Below are 22,188 nucleotides of genomic sequence, written 5' to 3'. Positions count from 1 at the left end.
TTGTTGGGGCGTGAGGCTTAACACATCGCTGTGGAACGCACGCCGCACACCCCACAGAGAATGACTTTGATTGACTGCTACCACACGCACCAATAACAGGTAAACGGACTCATACAATTTAAAGGAAAATAAACTAAGGCTCGTTTGGTTGTACGTAATACATGGTATAAACGTCACTCCTCAGGATGGTTATGTAATCTCAGGCTGCAAATGAAATTAAAGAAGATTTCAGACTGCAGCCACTGGTTTATGGCTTTTCTCTTTGCTCTCTTTCACTCTCCAGTCCCTGCATCCTCTATTTCCCCTCCATATTCTGTCTAGCCCATCTCTCACACCACACTCCTCTCAGCACTGTTTGATAATGGCAATGTTGGCTGTTTCCCAGTGGATGCAGAACTGTACACTGAAGCCCTGATTGAAAGCAAAGTCCTGATATCCAACTGTTGCTACAGGCAAGCAGGCGAGCAGAAAAGGTGAAAGGCAGATTACCATGCCTGTACTTCAAGAGCTTCTTCTGAGCCAACTTCTATAGCTCATGCATCACAATTGCTACATCTGGAACTGCTTCTAAGCAAGAAAAAATAGGAAAGCTGACAGAAGCCTTTGATGTGTGAAGTTGTTGAAGTTTTCACTCAAGAAAGACCTGTCATCAAATTCTAACTCTAGAGAACCATCAATGACATCTATGCTTTAAAATATCCAGGTTTTGTCATATCATGTGGTGGCTTTTACTCATCACATAAAACCATTACAAAAAAATTAATAATAGCATTTACTATTACTATTACCAGTGGTTGCATAGACTAGTCAACTAATAAATCCACTAGCTGGTGCTGTGGGCAGCAGTCAACTAGTTGAGCAAAGTGACTAAAAACTGTGGTAAAAACTGCAGTAAAGAGTCAGAAGAAGTGAATAGAAATCAGTTTTTCTACTAAACACAAAGAACAAAGTATTATTAGCATGGAAATACTACACAAAATGAAACCTATTCCACTGCAAGCTATTAAGACTGTGCTGAAATACAGGCTTGTAAGCCAGACCAGGTGGGTTTTGAGAGTTGCAATAGTAAAGGGCTATTTGTCTGACACCCAAAACATCCAATCACAAACCGTTTAGGCCAATATGCACAATGAAAACAAATTCGGAGTAAAAGCAAAACGATATCTTGTTTACTTGCTACCTATGGTTTAAAACACGATTCAGCATTAACTTTTTAAAATGGGATATGATGAATGTTTCCTGGTTCAACAATTAGGCCTGTACCTCACTCTGAAAGGCTTTTTGCTGAGTAGATATAAATGCTTCTACTAGCTGTAACTACTGATAAACAAGCTAAACAACGTTTCCCATCAGACAGCGCGTGGGCCAAAGCCAGTTTAAATTCTTCATAAGATGTATGTTTCTGAGAGCTGTGGCAGTGTACAGCTGACTGTCTGCGTACCTCTCTAAGCAGAGGACCAGAAGCTGAAACTCACTGACAAACAACAAAAACACCTCTGCAGGTGTTTTCACACCTCATGTCACAGTATCTACTGCCCCGATTAGCAGCAAGCTACTACCAAATACTCTTCACAGACGTCCGAGATGCTCATGTTTTTTAAAAAGAGTAATGATGACTAGTTGACTATTTTTTTTAATGACGATGATAAAAAACACAGAAGTGTGAGATGGATATACCACACATCCTCAATATTTTAGCATTTGGTACGCCAAGGTTACTAAAAAAAATACTGCTTCCTGCTTTGCCCTCCATCGCATTATATGAGCAAATCTATTATTGATATTCCAACTCCCCATCCTCCTCAAGCTGCCATGGCAACAAAGGGGACCCTAGCAGCACATTAAAATGTAAGTACCTGAAAATGTAAGTACCTGAAAGAGACCCAAAAGATATACAACACAGTCATTCTTTTTTATTACTTATTATTTATTAATGACTTACTGAAAAAAACCCTTTTTGTGGTCTCTCTCCATTAACTAGAAAAACACTGCAATGGAAGTGAAAGCACAAAGTCTGTTTATTTGTTTTTTGTTGTTGACACAGGCCTACATTCTATTTAAGTTAATAGTTTGAATATGCTTACAATAACAGATGTAATATCACTTATCCTATATCTAATTAACTTACAGTTACGCTCTGACAAGCATATTGCTTTTAGGTATAATGTACTCACTGAAATAAAAAAAACACTGGCCTAAATAAAATGCACTCAAAATGCCACTTTTAGGCCACACAACATATTCCATGTATTCATATTGGTGATAGAGCTGTGTTGTCTGTCCTGCAGGTTCACTGGCCATTCTCAGATGTCCCTGCTGTTGTATGGACATTCTGATAAATTACTTTCAACAAGTCCTGCTTGCCACTGATCTAGAGGCTAATAAACACATCTGTGATGCCAGCTAACATTAGTTATACAGCATTACCCACAATTGGTCAAACGTTTTAATTTGAAAAAAGAAATTTCAGCCAGCTACTGAGAACAGCTTCAAACATGTCCCATGTCCAAGCACTTGTAGTCTTTTAAAATTTACTTCCACTTTCAAGATACACCATCAGAAGGGGGCTTTCCTAGTGATTGCCTGGTTTAATCTCGCCAGGAAATGTACTGCAGCACCGCAGCAGAGGGGAGTAGGCATGGTTACAACAAATGTAGCGATGGTTAAATCTAGGGATGCATGAGCATGATGAGACCAGAATAATATCAGCATCATCAGATATTCGCTTAAAAATATCAGTATGGAACAGACGTTTCAATTTGACAGATATTTTAAAGTGACATTTGATGATGTATTTACTGTAGTTGAGAAAAGCTAAACTTTTAGGTGACGCAGGGCTACTGTGCTAAAATATCTGTTTTGTTTGCTTTTCTGCATTTTGAATTAGCATTTCTCCATAATGGTAATTAATGTAATCTAATCGCAATTTCTATATTATATCTTATATATCCGCATCAGTATTGTCATCAGCAGAAATGTATATGAAAAATATCAGCTATTAGCATCAGCCCACAGTTCTCACATTGCTGGATTTCTAGTTAAATGTTCAATTTTGGCCAGAGTGCTCCATTAACCTACCTCAATAAAATGCAATAAAGACCTAATCTGAATAATCATTCATGTAATACAAATGTCGGGTACACCTTTACGTGTGTTTGTCAGTTGGCCATTTGAAAATTTCTGCACAAAAATTGAGAGACGGACTGTCATCAGTAACTGACTTGAAAACTGATAACAATGTCCAATCTTATCCACAAAGGGCCTGTGTGGCTGCAGGTTGTCATCCCAACAAAGATGGAGAATCGGGTCAGCTCCTGCTCGACTGGAACAAAAACCTGAAGCCACACCGGCCCAACTGTGTAGAAGATTGGACGTTGACTTATAATGAAAATAAATGTCACTGTATAACACATTTGTTCTTTTCACCTTTCTCTGGATGGTTATAACACCTTGACATTTGTCTGAAATGCCAGTGCTCACTAAATTATGGAGAGCTCATCTAATTACACAGAGCTCCTCATAAAATGAGGTATAAATATAATTAACGAAACATATTTAGAAAGTAAATACAATTTGGTCATAAAAAGTGCATGGTCTCTGTGATATGATTAGTCATCGTTCACCAACGTATAACCAACAAGACTAAGGTTTGGCTCATGAAGTCATGAAATTTGGAAGCAGCATCAAAGGCGTTCCTATTCACTTACGTCATCCTGTCATTTTGTGTGAAAAAGGTTCTGGATATAATGAGCTGCTTTCTGCACAAATGCTCATTAGATCAGGACAGGGGCTGTGTATGTGCAATGTAGGTAATCGATCCTATTAATTACAAACAGGCAGTGAGTCAGTGTGACCCTGCTGTTTGGTGGTCCTGTAGCCCGAGGGAGGTGGCTTCACCGTGAGTCAGCAATCTGAGCAGGCAAACTACAGCAGCATCCCCATCCCCCTCACCTCTGTCTCTCTCTCTCACTCTCCCTCCCTTAATACTGTACTGATGCTCCTCTATGAGTGTTTCTCAGTCATATGCTTCCCCTGCTCTGCTCACTTTACCAAGATCTTTTCCCCAGTGTGAATGAAGTAAGAAGGTTGAGGTATGTAAACATACACCTGGGGTGAGTGATGTGGCAAAAACGTCATATCACGACTCTTAAGCACATCTTCACGATACACGATACACCAACACAATGCACTAGTAGCGCCAGACTAAAATAGGTACAATGTTTTTTATTTCACAAACTGCACTGCACTAAATCCAATTAAACAAGACTACTGAAGCTGTCCAGTGTTCTCGAAGAATGGACGAGTGGATATCCATGGTATGCAATAATAAACATACTGTAAACAACTGTTTAGTACAATAACATTAAATCACGATAACGATAAAATATCTTCACGTTACCCACTTCTACACCCACCCAGACCTAAAGTGCTATTTTCCAGGACAACAAAGCTAAACCACTAGAGGTGACCTAAGGGCACGAAGCAGGACACGTTGCTTAGTCAGCTAACTTTACGCTTATTTTGATCTATCTCAGGATTTTCTGTCTTAGAACAGTGAATTTTACCATGCTACATCACCATGGCAACTTATGCCGCACACCTAACCTGTTCCAGGACAGGTTAAGTTTGGAAAAGTACCTGTACCTTGGACCAATCAGACATAAGCTTCTGACCAATCAGTGACAGCTTTCTGACAGGGGTGGATCCTTCTGGTTCTTCTCGGGTCAATTTTTTTTTAACGTGGAAATCACTGCTTATCAGAGAAGGAAATAAATCAAATAAATTGAGAATATAAAGCAGTTATTACTCTAATAAGCAGTGGTGATAGCACTGCTTTGCCATTACAAGCGCTTTACTTTCACAACTCAACTCTTCACGTTTCACACAATTACCACACTTTTATGCACACAAGCATGAGGATTAATCACAGCCTGAGTATCTAAACCTGTGTCAATAGAGAAAGTTGTTAACCACTGTGGTAAAACAAGTTGACCGCGTCCGTGTTTGTTAGGTTTTGTGAAGCGTAAACTTAGTCAGGAACCTTGTCTAGGATTGAACATGATTTGTTAAACAGGTCTCTGAAGGTAGTGATTCAGCTGCATCAATTCTGGAACTAGAGAATTAATTATAATTGATCATAACGATGTTCAGTAAAGTACACTTGTTTATTTATTTTAATATTTACACTTTTATTAAAATATTGCACTTCTTGATAAAAAATAAGCTAAAGACATACAGCTTCGTGCACTGTCTCTATTGTCTATACTCCACTACTGTGTAAATAGTTTCCTAATAACGGGAGTGCTTTTAGAGTTTTTAAAGATAAGTCTAAATCGTATTTCCTAATGCTCTTCAGCTTACGACATGTTATCCTACACGGGCCATAATGACAGAGTCACCACCAGGAATGGCAGACAGATAAAATCACATTAAGATTGGACAGTGATCAGATTAAATGACAAAGAGAAAGTGGATGCATATTGTCTACACACTTAAATTGTTCCTCAATGTCAATAAACTGGTTTATCGACTGCTGGTCTAGAGAGACAAAAATCTCTGCATCTACCAGTATGACCTTCATTTATTGATCTAAATTAAGGTCTTCGGTCATCAGTCTTCCTCATTGATTTAGATGGTTATTCCCCAAAGCATTCATTGGCACATGCTGTCTTTCCTTTCCGTCGTTTAAAAAATGGTTTGGCTTCATAATTTACTATGAAGTAATGACCAAAGTGCGCCAGGAAGAACAGTAAAACTAACAACAGACCTAAACATAAAGTAAACTTTTAAAATAAGCTTTCCCAATCAAGATGGCTGGTTTCCATTGAGAAACAAACATCTAAACTTTTAGGGTACAGAGCTGCATCACTGCCTGTGATACATTACACTGTACTTACACTGCTATGGGGGGAAAAAATACTATGGTACTGCTGGAGACCCCATAAACCTAAACAATCACATAGGCTACCTGTACATAACACATTACAAAATACATTAAAACAAATATCTTGAATGCTCTGTATTCTTTATCAGTAAAATCCAGTAATAATAATAATAATAATAAGAAGAAGAAGAAGAAGAATGTGCACTTTCTTAAAGAATATAAAAATCAAAAAGTAAACTGTCTGATTTTATTCATTTAACTTAAAATGACATAAAAAAGAAAGAGTGGGCACCAACAAAACAAATTCCACTTTAATCTGACACTAGTAATACGTGTCCCAATAGCAGGCCTATTTGTAATCACATTAGAAAATGATACCGAAATATAAACAACCAAAAAATAAGAGGTTGGGGTCTCATTTCCATTGAGACAATGTTACAATACTCTTCTAAAAATACTCCATTCACTTCATACCTTGATGAAATTGCTCAATTCATTTGCTCCCTGCACTTTGGGCTCTGGATTTTTGGCTGTATTCCTGAATGTTGCAATAACTGTGGTTAACAGTTTCAGCTGCTGCTTGCCTGCTGCTATAGTTATCACTGCATATTAAAAGCAAACAATTTAAACACTGTGAATGAAACGAGCACAAGTTTGTGATCTCATCCCCTAACATTTCCCCCCAAATGATACATTACAAAACATCACAGCCAGTAACCCACCAAAACATACATTTCTACATTTCTCCCTTAATACTCCCACATAACCAGGCTCAGAGGTTAGAGCCTGACAGCACTGATCTGTAATCCTGCTGGCAGCGAAGAGATTGGTCTGATGTAAGACCCAATCTATGTCCCTGGGTCCATGGTTAACTAACATCTGTGTTTTAGAAGGTTACTGGCAATATGGACAAGCGCACAATCTGACACTCAGAGACAGGAACGAGAGCTGTAAGAGAACATGTATGAAGAAGAAGCCACAGCTCCCAACAACACATGGCGAGTGGCGAAAAACAGCCAGACACTCCTTTACCAAGCCACTGAGAGTTTGCTGTGCTTGCAGAGACCCACCTAGATCCCTTCTGCTACACCACTTTACCATGCTGAGCCCGGCCAGCTAGCTGGCCTTAACTTTACTAAACTTTTACTAAGCTAAACACAAGCAGGGAACAGAGACCCTTCAAAAAGTGTAGCAACCCATTCACAACTGAGCAGATAGTATACTTCACAAGAGGGCTGTGGCCGTGTTATTGTCCTGTTTGAACGGCACTATAAAAAAAATCACAGTCTTGCATAACTTCACGGACAGCCATATCTTCTGGGCCGTGTCACTCTCTGGCTCATTGAGACCTGAACCAGCTCCCGTTAGCTCGCCCGCTAACGCTAACTCTCCACTACTTCAGCGTCCCATCCAAAGTCAACATCACAAATTAAACAGCAGTTCGCCACCAAACCTTATCTGACGCACCATACAACGTCTGTGAACTTCTCTCGTTTACTGGCTCAGTATAATTTGTCTAAACTCACCGTTTTTGCACTGTTTTTTGACACTTTCTCGGGCGCCTGTAGTGTCGTTAGCCCAGCGATGATCCGCCCTCCGCTACAACAGCGCCTCCTTACCGACCCAACTCCTAGCCCCGCCCCCTCTGACAGAGTCATCCAATCTAAGCACTCGGAATCCAGCTGACAGCTGTGTCGTCCAATCGAAATAGAGAGTAGAGTGAGTTTGACAGGTGGTAACGCCTATCTGAGTGCTGGCCGTGTTCAATTGAAGCTCAGGGTTGCAAACTGTTCGTGAAAAAAAACGGTGCTTGGGAAGACGTCATGCTCAAGAGCCTATGCAAATGTTTTTTTTTTCTGGTTTATCTTCTTTTTCTGCCCACTTACAAACGCGGAATGGCATCAGATACGTTAGACTGTATTACACTTTTCTGTACAACGTTTCATGATCAGCCGTAGAGAACTCAGACAGAGGAAAACTCTTTAATATTCAGTTAGCAACAACGACGTACAAGTCGCATTTTCAGTCACCTCTAGAGGTGAAAAGTGCGCTTCTGATACAGTTTTCCTCGTTGAGTCCAGCTGGCTGTGCTCAGCGCCGCGGGCCTGGTCACCATGCGGGTCACCATGCGGCTCACAGACGTGCTGAACGCGGCCTGGTTCACATCCACAGCCCCGCAGCTCACAGAGCTCCACATGACAGACAACCGCAACGTACAATGAGTGACTTCAGCTCCTTTTACGGGACAGCTGAACCCCAGTGACTGTCAGGAGCTCTCACCGAACTGGACAAGCCTGCAGTCTTTGTTTACACTACGAAATATCCGGGCTTGTTTAGTGGTGTGAAACGGCGAGACTTCACTGCAGCAAATACAAGCAGACAGTGGTAAATAAAATCAGCTCGCTGAAGCTGAGCCTGTCGCTTCTTCTGGTACACTGACGTTGACAAGACTAAACTACCCACGTTTGCTCCCGGGGTTCTTCTGACAGCGCTCCTAGCAAAAAGGGTTCTATAGTATAAATAAAGGTTCTTTTAATCGTTTTCCATCATAGAGAAGAACTATGTAACCCTGCAAAGAAACATAAATGCATTCAAATGGTGTTTGAGTTGTCACGGATCTATATAAAGGACTACTTTTTTGAAGGGTGTATTCTTCTAAGTAAAGGGCACTACAGGTTACAGGTAGTTAAGTATTTTTCTTTCCTGCTCATTAAAATACAAGCAGGCCTGGATAAGATTGTGATAGCAGTAAAGAGTGTTTTGCTTGTATTTTAAACAACATAAACTTTTTTTAATCATAGATGTAAAAAATTAAAATAAAAGTGAAAATAAAGAGTACATTGAATTGTCCTTATCAAAAGATGGGTAGTAATACTATAAGAATTATGTAGCACTGTATAATGCTTCGGGCGTCATAGTGGCGAAGTGGGTAGTGCTGTCTCCTCACAGCAAGAACGGCCTAGGTTCAATTCCTGGCCGGGCGACCAGGGCCCTTTCTGTGTGGAGTTTGCATGTTCTCCCTGTGTCTGCGTGGGTTTCCTCCGGATACTCCGGTTTCCTCCCACTGTCCAAAGACATGCAGTCAGGCCAATTGGACATGCTAAATTGCCCCTAGGTGTGATTGTGTGTGTGGATGTATATGTCTATCTGTCTGCCCTGCAATGGACTGGTGAACTGTCCAGGGTATTTCCTGCCTTCTGCCCGGTGACCGTTGGGATAGGCTCTGAACTGAGCAGGGCGTAGCTATGTGTAGGCCTGGGCTTACCCAATGAAACAGGGAAAGAATATTTATAAAGTCTTTTCTTTTCTGTCACTGTATTTGGGACAAACAAATCATTACGCTCTCTGCCAAGCTTCACCTTCCTTTTCTCAGCCCTCCAGTCACTGCACAGCAACTGTTTCTATCCCCCATTGCCTTTGGTTCATTATTAGTGCGGCAGTTGAAGCTCCTGCTGTGGTTAAAAGATGTAACTGTGGGCAATTAAAGGTGAGATTCCATCTCATAGAGTATGTCACTTTCTCTTAGTCCAAAGCCAAAAGCAAATTAAAAAAAAATGTTTTTATCATCTGTTTTGTGTGAATGTGGTATTTAGAGTGCTCTTCTACCACAAAAGCTGACATGGGCTCTGTGAAAATGTCAAAGCAAACGCCTTCCATTACCTAAGACATAAATGTACCATAAATGCAAGGCACAATGCAAGATATAAAAGGACCATAAACATTTTTTGCCTGCGCTGATTAGGTTGAGTTTTGTTTTTTTTTAAGTTTGCTATGTTGTTTTTCCTTGTCTTTGCACATCTCAGCTGTCTGACTTTATCTCAGTCATGCCATCTTCATGGGTCCGTCCACCATGGCAGTGTTCTTTAGCCCATGATGATAAGGTTTATGTTTTTAAGTTTTTTGTTGTTGTTTTTTTGTCATCATCTTTGTACATCTGAGCTGTCTGATTTTAACTCAGGTATGCCATCTTCGTTGTGCAAACATGCCTCTGATAAGCAGACGTGTGTTTTATGGTGAAAGGTGTGGCAGTGCTAGTTGTGTTTATGTGAATCCAGTATTCTGATTGCCACAGTTTTGTATTAGCAAGGCAGAAGTGTTGGAATATACTGCGGTTAGCAATAGCCTATAGCCTGATGTAACGACACCGTGGGACACATTAACACGTTTGGACATTGTATTTACCAAGATGACCTAAGTTGACCTTTTTCACAGGCCTACACAAAATGTATTTCTGCCCACTCCACCGAACTGAAGTGTGTTAGAAGCTACTATCTTATCTGGCTAGCACTGGCAATCTATCTATCTATCTATCTATCTATCTCTATCTATCTATCTGTCTATCTGTCTGTCTGTCTATCTATCTATCTGTCTGTCTGTCTATCTGTCTGTCTATCTATCTATTTATCTATCTATCTATCTGTCTATCTGTCTGTCTGTCTATCTATCTGTCTGTCTGTCTGTCTGTCTGTCTATCTATCTATCTATCTATCTATCTATCTATCTATTCCAGACCCTCCAATAACCACTTAGCAACCACTACTATCCACAATTACTTCAGTATGTTAACAGCATGTTCGTGACTAGCGTTGAGACTTCTGATTATATTCTGATTTATATTCAATATTAGCGATTAGATGAGAAATTAAAGTTGCCTACTCATGACATACTGCAACCAGCATGAGAAAGTTCACTGTTAACCAGCATATTGATGGTATAGTACCATGTAGCTAACATTAAGAAGTCAGATGGTACATTAGGCTGTATTTTGTCTCACAAACTGTATGAGTAGCAGACTTTCCCGTTAGCTGGGGTTTGGAACAGTCAGAGTTTTATAACGGACATGTTTAATGTGTGATTGTTCAGTAATCAGTGAGGACAGAGATGCAAAAGAAACAAGCAAAGATGGGGTGAAATAATCTTTTTGAAACTTTCAATTTCAAACTATTTGATTTAGTGTAGGTCTCAACACATTTTAAAAATAAACATATAAATAAATTAATTATTAATTAAACAAACTTAAACAGGGTCAAATCTGTTTATGGAAGAGTAACAGCAGTTGGAAGAATGGAGGAATGGGGAAGGAACAGAAAAGGAAAAGGTGCATAACAGTTATGGATGAGTGAAAAAAGGAGCAACGTTTTGGTTATATACATCCATATATATATATATATATATATATATATATATATATATATATATATATATATATATATATATATATATATGGATTTATATACACTTTACACACACATATATATATATATACACGGGACTGAGCATAGGATAACTACTGTACACTTGCTGAGCACTAGTGCTACTCCAGCAGTAAAGCTAGTAATTGTGGGTTTTGTTAGGACAAACACAGTTTATATTTTACACAATGCCAATATCACATTTTAGATTCTGCTTTCAGTGATGCTGTCTTATCACTTTTCCTAACTGCAGTTAACACCATCACAACGCAGCAAACGGTCACTCTCTCAGAGTGCGCTGTGTGAACACACCCAGCTCTGAACATCGCTGTACTCGCACTTCAGGTTACGTCAACGCAGACTCGCACATTTGCCCGAACAGAAGCACATTATCCATTAACCAAGTCACAGTTTTCCACACTGGAAATTGGAATCATATTCTGAAGTTTTTCCAGGATGAACGTAAATCAGCACAAGCGGAACACGTATATGCGACCCATCATTAACCGGAAAGTACCGTGTTTTTCACTTGAAGCACTAACAGTGGTGTAATGTCGCCATCTGGTGGACACAATGCGTCCCTCCTGGCCCCACCCTGCGGCCTGCTCATTTTGATACTGCTCAGAACGCTTACAGGGTTTTCAAAAGGGATTTCAAAAGTTTTCTGTAGTTAAATGGTTGAGATGTAAACAAAGTCATTAGAAAGAGAGAGATCTAGAGAAACTGAGTCAGAATTCTTTACAGTGGTGGTGATAGGAACCAGACATCTGTACAGTTTAAAGCTCCCTCACAGAAAGTTATTACATGAAATGGCTGTGAATACACTGCCTGATGCCTGTCTGATGATAGTTTCATGTTTCATAGATCATGTTTTGGTCTATTATAATAAATTATAATACATTTATAATCATTAAGATTTTTCTTTAAATCCATTGAGGGTGGTGGGTACATACAAGTTGTTTTAAGGCAAAATAGTCCCCCAAAAACTTATTTTTACAGATTTCTCACTATTTCACCACCATCAATGTTACACATAAAGATTCAGAAGACGTGTGGGTTCACTGGTGGTTTTGGATAGTAAATGAAATGGCTATATTTATGTTGTGTTGACTCCTGGTTTCCATCACCACCACTGTAGAATTCTCTGCGAAGAGTCAGTAAGATTCTATACAGTGGACCATTTCACACCAAACCACTCCGAATGACTGCTCGCATCTCAGTTTTAGTGCAGGATTGAATTATGCAGGAATTCAGATTTATTCACAGTCGTAATAGGCACCAAAATCTATTCCTGCATCATTAAGCACCACTTTTGCTGATTTTTTATTCTTATGACGTGAATGGATATCATATCTAGGTATAATGTATACTTCCAGAAACTGCTTGTTCCAATGATCTTTTCCAGTTGGATATACATTCACTGTGCATTTTATTAGGAACATCTCCTTGTGTGTACACTCATTGTCTATTTAATCAGCTCCACTTACCATATAGGAGCCCTTTGTAGTTCTACAATTACAGACTGTAGTCCACCACCACGTCAGTGTCACTGCAGTGCTGAGAATGATCCACCACCCAAATTATACCTGCTCTGTGGTAGTCCTGACCACTGAAGAACAGGGTGAAAGAGGGCTAACAAAGTATGCAGAGAAACAGATGGACTAAAGTCTGTAATTGTAGAACTACAAAGTGAAGCTATATGCAAAGTGGAGCTGATAAAATGGACAATGAGTGTAGATACAAGGTAGGCGTCAAGTGCTCAGTAAGTGTCTGTTCTGAAATTCATGTCATGTTGTACTTTTTCTTATACTGACATTTATTGACGTTAAAAAAAGATGATTTCGGCAACTCATCTAGGCCTGGTAGGTCATGTCATGGATTTCCATGAAAAAAAGTCAAGACGACCATGTAACCATGTTAAGCTGTGAATTTGTAAAGTTTGCCCCAATGGGTTCTAAAAATGCAACTTAAATACTGAGTTCTAAAGTACTTAAATACTTAAGTACTGAGTGATTGAACTGAGCTGAAATATTAATTGGACATGGCATTAACCAGACATAAACACAGCACTAAGACTAATATTTCACTAATAACCGAAACCCCTTTTTTCCAAAAAAGCAGGGATTCAGTGATATGTAAATCATGTGAAAGGGAAACAGGATTGTAATATTTCACTTGAAATGTACTGGTTTAATGGAAGATTTACTTTTTTTGTTGCTGCTTGAAATACTTCCAAAAATATTTTTTCAAAATTTAAGTTCAATGTATGTCCTATAAATCTATTAAAATAATTAGAAACATGTATTGGAAGCTTTACAATTTTAAAATAGCTTCACTACTAAAAATCTATTTTACTTTTTTTTATGTGCTAGGACTCCTCCCTGATTTAATGCATTTTTGAACTATATGAAATATTTGACATGCCAAATGTACAGAAATGGTAGAAGTGTACAATGAGAAACACAGATTTCCAAATCAGCTTTGATATTGCATGAGGACTCTATCCTTCATACGATAATACACTCTGTATTCAAAGTACTCATTCTAATTTATGAATTCAGCCGACACGTGTTCAGTTGCACGCACATAGCCTGTATAATCTCCACAGAAAAGCATTGTTAATAGAATGAGACGCATGCACATGAGCCTCAGATCATAATGTCTAATACCAAGCATCAGCTAGAGGGGTCTAAAGCCCCCCATCATTGGGCTGTGGAGCAGCAGAACTGTGTTCTCTGTAGTGATGGAGCATCACTACAGTACCTGTGGGTTAAGCTGGAGTGGAGATCCAGAACTGAACACTAATGCTCCTGTGGTTGAATGCAGTCAAATCCTCACAGCAATGTTGCAACATCTGGTGTAAAGCCTTCTGAAGCATTATCAAGTTTAACTTGGAAATCCAGTGTTTTTCTAGCAGAGGATTTCACCAAGACAAGATCTCAGATTCAGAACTGGTAATACAGGCTATTTTGGTTGATATTATGTAATACTGTGCTTAGTTTGAGTGTATGACTGTATGGACTGAGGTGTGACTGGTATGTTCTGAAACTTTATCATTAACATACATTCAACATTTTTCTTTAGAAAAGTGAGAAAATGTACGTTTTGCCTGATATGGGTGCATGAAAAAATTGCTTATACATTCCAGGAAAAAACAAACAAAGACTCCAGTTTGGTATTTCAATTGTTTTCAAAGAGGTTTATTGAAAGAAATATTTGAAATTTTATAAAGTCAACCCCGTTATGATTCTATCACACAATCAAGACCTGTAGCTTAGCATTCTGGAGTGATCTGATATGGATTGAGAGACTGTATGAATGCCCTCCAGGACTGTCGGGCCAGAAATGTGTTATCATTTCATAAACTGTCATGCTAGCATTGTTACAGTAGTTTTCAGCTTCACAATGTCCATTCTTCCATCAGCTGGAAGTACATAAAATCACTCTCACAAGTGACCTGGAAGTACAGTGCATCTGTCTACACATTCTAAATTCAACAGCGGATCAGCTGCCTTTGAACCTCTGTCCTTTTCAGTGCAGCATGCAAATAAAGTGTGCACAAAGTCGTCTTAATATATAATCATTATTATTATTATTATTGTTATTAATATTAACAACATAGTTATTCACATATTTAGCATGTTTTGTTTTCTTTATAAAATCATACATATATTTTTCATCTACAGTTTTTCTGCATTTCGAAGCATGCCAAGGAAATGACAGATTCTGCATAGTGCTGGCTATATGAGTGCCAAGAATCGATTCCTTTACAAGACTCTCTTATGTACAGTACATGAGAGGGAAAAAAAGAGCAATCCAGTGTAAATGCATTGCCAAAATAAATTAAAACCAAGACTGAAGAATATCTACATACCTAAACAGCCACTGGAGATATCACTAGAAGTAGATATGTGAGGGGAAAAAAAATCGTATAATTTTTTACATCTTGGGATGGAGTGGGATCTGTAAAGTGCACAGCAGTACACTCAGCAAATAACAAGACGACGAGTATTATGAGTACAAACGAGAGGAGGCCAGAAGCATTGGGAGGTAAAATGGTTGCCACACATATGAAAGTTATGACGATATTATGGTGATAAACATTTTCTCATTATGAATGCATGAACAGAATTTTTGAATACTGTGTTCAAAGATATTATAGCATCATTAGCGTCTCTGATTATATATGGTGGAACCTCCGTTTATCTGCTGCAACTATTGTTGTATATAGAGTGACTGCACTACCTGGATAATAATTTGAAGGGCATACGACCATATCTTGTCAATAAAGCAAGCTATCTGAACTAAGTTTGTTCAATGTCTTATTCTACCATTGCGGTCTGGAAAAGCCATCCAAAATCAGACACTCAAAAACCATCCCGAACATGGCACACACCTCAAACTGCACTGTCGGGGAGAGAAACTGGGTGCTTTGGTTGTACTTCAAAGTGCCTGTCAGAAAACATAATCACAGCACGCTCTCCATTAGGTTGTTCTTTACATATCGTTGCTGTCGGAACAAAACCTCACATCTCCATTTTTCGTTTTTCATTTTTTCGCATAACTTGAACTTGCCAGCTGCTCTTTACAATGTGCTAAAATTTCATGATGAATGGACCAATAGAAATTGCCTAAAACTTCTTAGAAAAGCACGAATGTTACATTGTCTTACATTGTAAGTTGAGAATGTTTTTTCCTTCTCTTGTAAAGTCACCATCTTGGAGATACATGGCTTTGTTCCAACAGCGATGATAGGTATACCTGCCACATTAAACATATTCAACATATTCAGCTCCAACACCTTTCGCCTAATCTCTATCAGCTGCATCAGAAGCACATGGCCGCTTACCGTGGACAACAATTTCAATACAGAAAAGAAAAGAATAGCAAAGGCTCAAAATACAAATATACTTATAATAGAAGCCAATGGGCAGATACTGTTTTGATTTAACATGTTTTTACCTAGTTTAATCATGTCCAAATCCACCTGCTAACTAGGTCTTCCTCTGTCACACGATGAGGAGGGTGAAGTCTAATGCGCTTCCTCCGAAACACTTGAAGTGCCACTATATCTTTTTAATCTGCCTCTAATTAGATGCCTGTGTTGGCCAGCATCACTCTGATTGAAGGGGGGGGGGTGTGGGGGCAGGCCTATTCTCTGAGTGAGGAAGGAGAAAGAAGGCCATCCTACCCACCTAGAGAGAGTGAAGCCAATTATGCTATCTCGGACTCTCAGTCACAGATGGCTATGGCAACACTGGGGATTAAACTCGATCATAAGGAGAACAGATAGATGGCTGCACCATAGGTGCCCCTACTTTTCTGTTCTTTAAATGCGCAAGGAAATGTGTCAAAATTATTGTCTGTGGCAACTGACCAAATGCTACAGATGTGGCTGGAATATTCCTTTTAGACGAGTATTCAAAAAGAATCTCAGAGCGAGAATGCAAATCCAGGGTTCATTTTTAAGAATCAGTACCTACAAAGTGAGAAATGATCACAACCCCTGTGTTTGAAATGCTTCATGAATACTGTGCATGCTTCAGGAATACACAACTTTGCTGTTACTACACTATGATATAGGTATGGACATGAATGAATGGACGATCACTAAAAGCAGACAATAAAAACCATAACAGTAATAATGATAAGTCTGTGACAGACAAATACGTGCAACACTTTGTCACCAACAACTGTCATCCTGCACAATCGTAATAAACTAGAGGATATAAGACAACAGTCGGACAATTGTTGGTGGTAGCCAGCAACCTTCATTTCAGCTTCTTACCATTAGTAATGAAAATAAACTCTTTCAAAATTAAAGTAGTATTTGGTATCAACAAAATAGAATCAATTCACAACTGATATACAATATAAATAATAACTCAAACCAGTGGGAAATATGATACAATCAGCTGGAAATCCATACCCCTCACCACAGTGCCTTTGTTTGTCAGACAGTGTTACTCTATATGGACGCTCATCAGTGTTGAACTGGCACACACCACAGTAGTTCCCACAGCAAAATGTGCCGCTACCTGAAGAATCCAATGCAGTAATCTTCATCCTGATGGAGTCTGCCAAGCTTATTATTTTAGTTTTTAATGTGTTGTCCAGTGCATGTCAATTGCTGTAAATAATTTTCATTTTATATTCATTTCACTGCATCACACACACACATAGATATAGATAAATATGGGTAAAATAATTGTTTTCGTTTTCTGTAGTCTCATCCCAAAGAGAAATACATTAATGTGAGGTTGTGGCTTGTAGGGATAAGTATTGCTGAGGCCATGTCTGAGAAAGCAGGGCATCCCTAATAAATAGACCTGTTTAAAGCCAAATTCCAAAACTAATTCAAACTAGCACACACCTCTGAACACCGGCTGACATCACGCAGACTTTAACGCGGACGCTCTTATTTGGCTTGGTTTTGCATATTGTTCATTAACTCTGTCTTTACCAAGCCATGCAGTGTCAGTGCACAGAAGATTGATATGTTCAGTAATGACATGGCTTTAGAGACACCCCATCACGCTGTAATGCAAACCAACCAATCCAGCACACTGTTGAGCTCTGAAGCTCCGCCTTGACCTCAGACATCATGTGAACGTGAGGTGGAATGACAGGACAGTATAGACAGATTACACAACGTGTCTTTTTCTCTTTTTTCTGTTAGGCCAGCTAACACTAAAAAGTTCAACCATTTTTTTCTTGTTTTTCTTTCCTTTTTTGTTGTATCGGAAGCGCCGCGGACGTGATATAGATAAAGATTCTGAAAAAAAATTCAGTGCAAGACATAATGGCTACTTATATTATTATTTCCATTATTATTCATATATGGTAATCCAATACTGGATAACAGCAGTAAAGGGACAATTCTGAACACGAAGCCTGTCCTGTGAGAGGCCATTCTGCTTTTGTAACAAAAGCCAAAGAGAGTGGGCATTGTTCGGCACCCCTCCTCGCCCTCACTGCTCCTCGTGTCCATTTTAACATCAGTTTGGTAACGTTTCACCTGCCTCTTGAGGGCATTCTGGAACACCCTCATGGTGAACTCAGTGGTTTATGATGTCTTTTTAAGTCCTGTAGGGTTTCAGCAACAGTCCTTCTCTAGCGCAAGGTCTGCCATATGCGTGTGTGTCCTGTCTCGTCTCTCCATTCACATCCCTTTCTCAGTGCAAAAACGGGAACAGAGGGAAGAGACCCCCATGAGATGTGCAAGAAAGAAAAAGAGAGAGAGAGAGAGTGACTGAGAAAGTGAGAGAGAATCAGAGCAGGGGACTCTGCCCCCTATCTGCTGTTCCTCCTCCCCTCGCACTGTTGGTTTCTCCTCCTTCCTCCCTCCCTCGCTCCCTAGCTCCCGGGGTCAGAGCTGTGTCTCTGCGGAGTCCGTGAGTCCAGAGGGCTCTGCTGCTCCTGCAGGGAAAATCTCCGCTGGGTGTCGGAGTCTGGAGGCTGGGGATGGGGCCGCAGGCTAAGGCCCTGCAGCGGGACATCCCCTGGGCTGAGGAAGGGGGTCTCTGATGGAAGGAGCTCTGTCAGGCATTGGAGAGACTCACTAGACTTAGCTGGGAATTCCTCAAAGTTCTGCGGGTCCAGAATCTGGACAGAGAAGATGCAGAGAAATATTGGGAAATCTGTACAATGCAAAACTTTTATATCTTTCAAAAAATCATATTAAAGAATACATTTCTTTGACTGTCTTAACCATTGTCCAAAGATCAGCTACTCACTTTCATAACTACATATCTTACATAGTAGTTTTACAGTGGTTACTGAATATTTCCTAATAGTTACTAGATAATAGGCCTTATTAACTAATCTTGAAGATAATGTTGATTTTACGTTTGACACCTAAACATCGAGCCAGACCTTCTTTTTGATCTGGGCGTGTAATGTCAATACATATGTGTGTATGACGTGGTCTGAAAAACTCCTGTGAAATCTGAACCGGCACCTCTAACTTTTAAATTATTATTTCAGGTTTTACAGGTTGACTTGCAACAGCTCATGCACACCATATTTTAGCATGTTTTTTTCCTCCTGACTCAGTAATGCTACTTCCTTCGATTTTAACAAACATTTAACAAACTTTAATTAAGCTTACTGGCACTGTGTGACATACTATGAGCTATAAAAAAGATAAAAGTATAGAAGATTTTTAAAAATTCAGGTTACAAAAAGGCTGTTATCACATACCTCTGTTTATTCTTATAGACAACAGTATGTATACCACGCAAAAAAACACACAAGCAATTTGACATAATTTGAGGCAAATGTTATGATGTAGGCTTACACTGTACACAATACTAATTAGTGGGGTAAATTTCTATTACTAGTTAGCTACTTTAGCCTCATAGTCCTTGTGTTTAATGAAAGAAGCAAACTTAAGTCACCAAACATCTGCTGATTGTATTTTGAGTACGGGGAAAATCGTGTATTATTTTTTTTACTGAACTATCACTTTAATAACTTTTATAAAAAAATGGATTGAATGTAGGTCTACTTTGTAAAATGTACAGTACATTCTCATAATGGATGTCTTAAAAATAAAATGTGATGCTGTTATTTAAAAAAAAAATCCACCATGTATCCAGTTAAGGTCAATAAACTATCATTTTTAACACAACCAATGTGTTATTTAACACAGGCAGTGTGTTAAGATTTGTAACATAAAGAAGTGTTCCTATGACGCAGTCTGTGTCAGAAACCCTGTGTTCTTCTGGTCTACAGGTGCATTTAACACCATATAAATTGTGTTAAAATGTGGCAACACAAAACTATGCTGTACCATCATTTTTGACACTGAAGGTTTTTAGGTTGTAGTGTGCTTTAATGTACACTGTCATTCAAAAGTTTGGAATGAATATTTTCAGTAATATAAGTAATATAAGTAATATAATACATGTACACACATGTATAAAGTTAGAACAGGTTTTACATAATTAGTAAGAAGCTGTAAAAATGAAGTCATGCAGATGTCTGTACCTGTGAGAGTGAGGTGAGAGTTTCAGACTCTAGCGGTGTGACAGGCTGGATGAGTCTCTCCCCAGGTCCGGGGCTGGGGCCAGGGTACGGCGAGACCTGTGGGGGTGAGGACACCGTGCTGTAGGCTGGAGGTACCAGCGACATCTGCCTCTGCAGCAACTGCATTATTGCACCAATGTCTGTGGACATACGCGTCTCCAGTCTGGAAACACACACACACACAAAACAATTCCCTTCATGTTAAACTGTGTATGGAAAAATACAGAGAACAGGAAACTGTTAATTTCTGTTTATCAACTCTATGTCTCCATATCGCTGCTGTCGGAAAAAAATCTTGTATCTCCTTTTTTGTTGTTTTTCAGTTTTTGGCATGATTTGAAAATGCCTGTTGCTCTTCACACATTGTGTGTAAATTTCATAAAGAATGGACCAAAAGAAATGGCCCAAAATTACTTGGAAAAAGTCTATGGTCCAGTGGTTCCATTGACTTACATTAAAAAAGTAAAGGTTCTCCACACAATTAGAAAATAAAAATATGATTAATTGTGAGGTTTTCTGTGCTTGAACTATAGAAATAATGTTAATCTAAACTAGCTGTATGCTGAATAGGTGGAGAGGTATAAAAGCAATAATTTTCAAGAAATTACAAAAATGAAGCTGTTCTTGTGGCTGCATTTGCATTTATGAACTGTGTGGACTACAGAGTGAATACATGAGCAATGTATTTAAAACCTGAACAATGTTTACATAATGCTTCAAACTCTATTATATTCCCACCTGTTGAGTTGTTTCTGCAGCATGTCCAGTCTGTTCTCCAGCTGGCTCCGCTGCTGCTTGGAGATGCTATGTAAGGGTGTGTTGAGCTGTGGTGGCGGTGATGGAAGGTTGCAGCGGGGCAGCTCCTGGTACTGCCGCCCCCGACTCTCACCCCAAAAACTAAAGATGTTAGACACTCCTGAGAGAGCACCTGAGAGGAACAGAAGGCAAGAGATACAGCACAGTAAATATAAGAATGTGTGGAGAATGAAAGAACACCTGTACTTCACTACTGTACATCTACTAACCCCTGTAGCTCAGCCAGGACATTATTGTAATGTGAGAGTTTGTTATTCTACTGGTTTAACTTGAAGGCATGGTTCAGCCAAAGAGCTAATTCATACACTTTGCCCCAGTACATGTTTGCTGTCTGAAGTTTGTTTCTGTAGTTTTACACTGGGGCTATGAGGACAAGGCCCTAAAACACCAACCCAGCAAAGAAGAACCAGCACCAACAAAGGCCAAATGATCGCCTTCCGTCAGCTCACCATCACTTCTCACCTCCTGTGAAAATGTGCACTCAAACACATCTCAAAGGCTATAGCTAATAGCCGACACGCACATACTTAACATGTCTGTGCGAACTGGAGTAACTCTCTAGCAGTAAGTGCAGTAGTTCGTAAAACTGTAAAACTGCAACATTCAAAGTACATAACTACTGTTTGTAGGTCTTATATGCTTCAAATGTCAATGTTTAAGCTGGACCTTGTGTGTGAAAGCAAACGTAAGCAGGTGGGTAAAAAAGGCTACTTAAAAGTGAAATAAAATGTCTGGTCTCTACTCATCGCTGTTCTGGCCTATTGAGCATGGTAAATTGCTATTTTTGCTTGTTGAGTGTCTGATTTTTGTAAGAGAGCAGTTTTTGAATATTGAATTGCCAATAAGAAAAAAATGTAATATTGTTATGAATAAACATGAACACAAGAGCTCTAATAACACACTACTAACACAGGAGCTTCAGTTCAGCTTGTTCAAGCAATTGCTCAGTCTTTGAAAAACTGATCGTGTGTGCTCCTGCGTTGTTGGAATGAAAACCTGCAGCCACACCAGCCCTTTGTGGATAAGACTGGACACCCCTGTGTTACTGTGTTATGAAAGCACCTTCACAACTCTTGTTCGTGTTCATGTTTATTCATAACAACATTTAATCTTTTCTCACTGGTAATACAATATTCAAATACTGCTCTTTTACAAAACTCAGACACCCCAATAGCAAAAATGGTGAATCATCATGCTCAACCGGCCAAAACATTGATGATGAGAGCTGACTAGAGTGAATGGTGTGGGACACACCGCACAGACTAT

General features: G+C 39.3%; 2 protein-coding genes across 2 annotated transcripts in view; both read right to left on the bottom strand.

Moving 5' to 3' along the window:
* LOC118820991 (microtubule-associated protein 4) overlaps positions 1–7,519 on the bottom strand; it is a 98,486-nt gene extending 90,967 nt beyond the window's left edge. Inside the window, 1 exon segment of the mRNA XM_036589375.1 lies at positions 7,411–7,519. The gene's annotated coding sequence lies outside the window, so the exon portion shown is untranslated.
* Positions 7,520–18,412: 10,893 nt separating this feature from the next.
* kcnh2b (potassium voltage-gated channel, subfamily H (eag-related), member 2b) overlaps positions 18,413–22,188 on the bottom strand; it is a 273,542-nt gene continuing 269,766 nt past the window's right edge. Inside the window, exons 13-15 of the mRNA XM_036589362.1 lie at positions 20,845–21,034; positions 20,068–20,269; positions 18,413–18,681 (exon numbers count right to left, since the gene is read on the bottom strand). Coding sequence (XP_036445255.1) covers positions 18,433–18,681; positions 20,068–20,269; positions 20,845–21,034 — 641 coding nt within the window. The 3' untranslated portion in view covers positions 18,413–18,432. The remainder of the gene's footprint in view (positions 18,682–20,067; positions 20,270–20,844; positions 21,035–22,188) is intronic.

Source organism: Colossoma macropomum, unplaced genomic scaffold (genome assembly GCF_904425465.1).
Source record: "Colossoma macropomum unplaced genomic scaffold, Colossoma_macropomum, whole genome shotgun sequence".
Lineage (NCBI taxonomy): Eukaryota > Metazoa > Chordata > Actinopteri > Characiformes > Serrasalmidae > Colossoma > Colossoma macropomum.
This window is presented reverse-complemented; position numbering and strand designations above follow the sequence as displayed.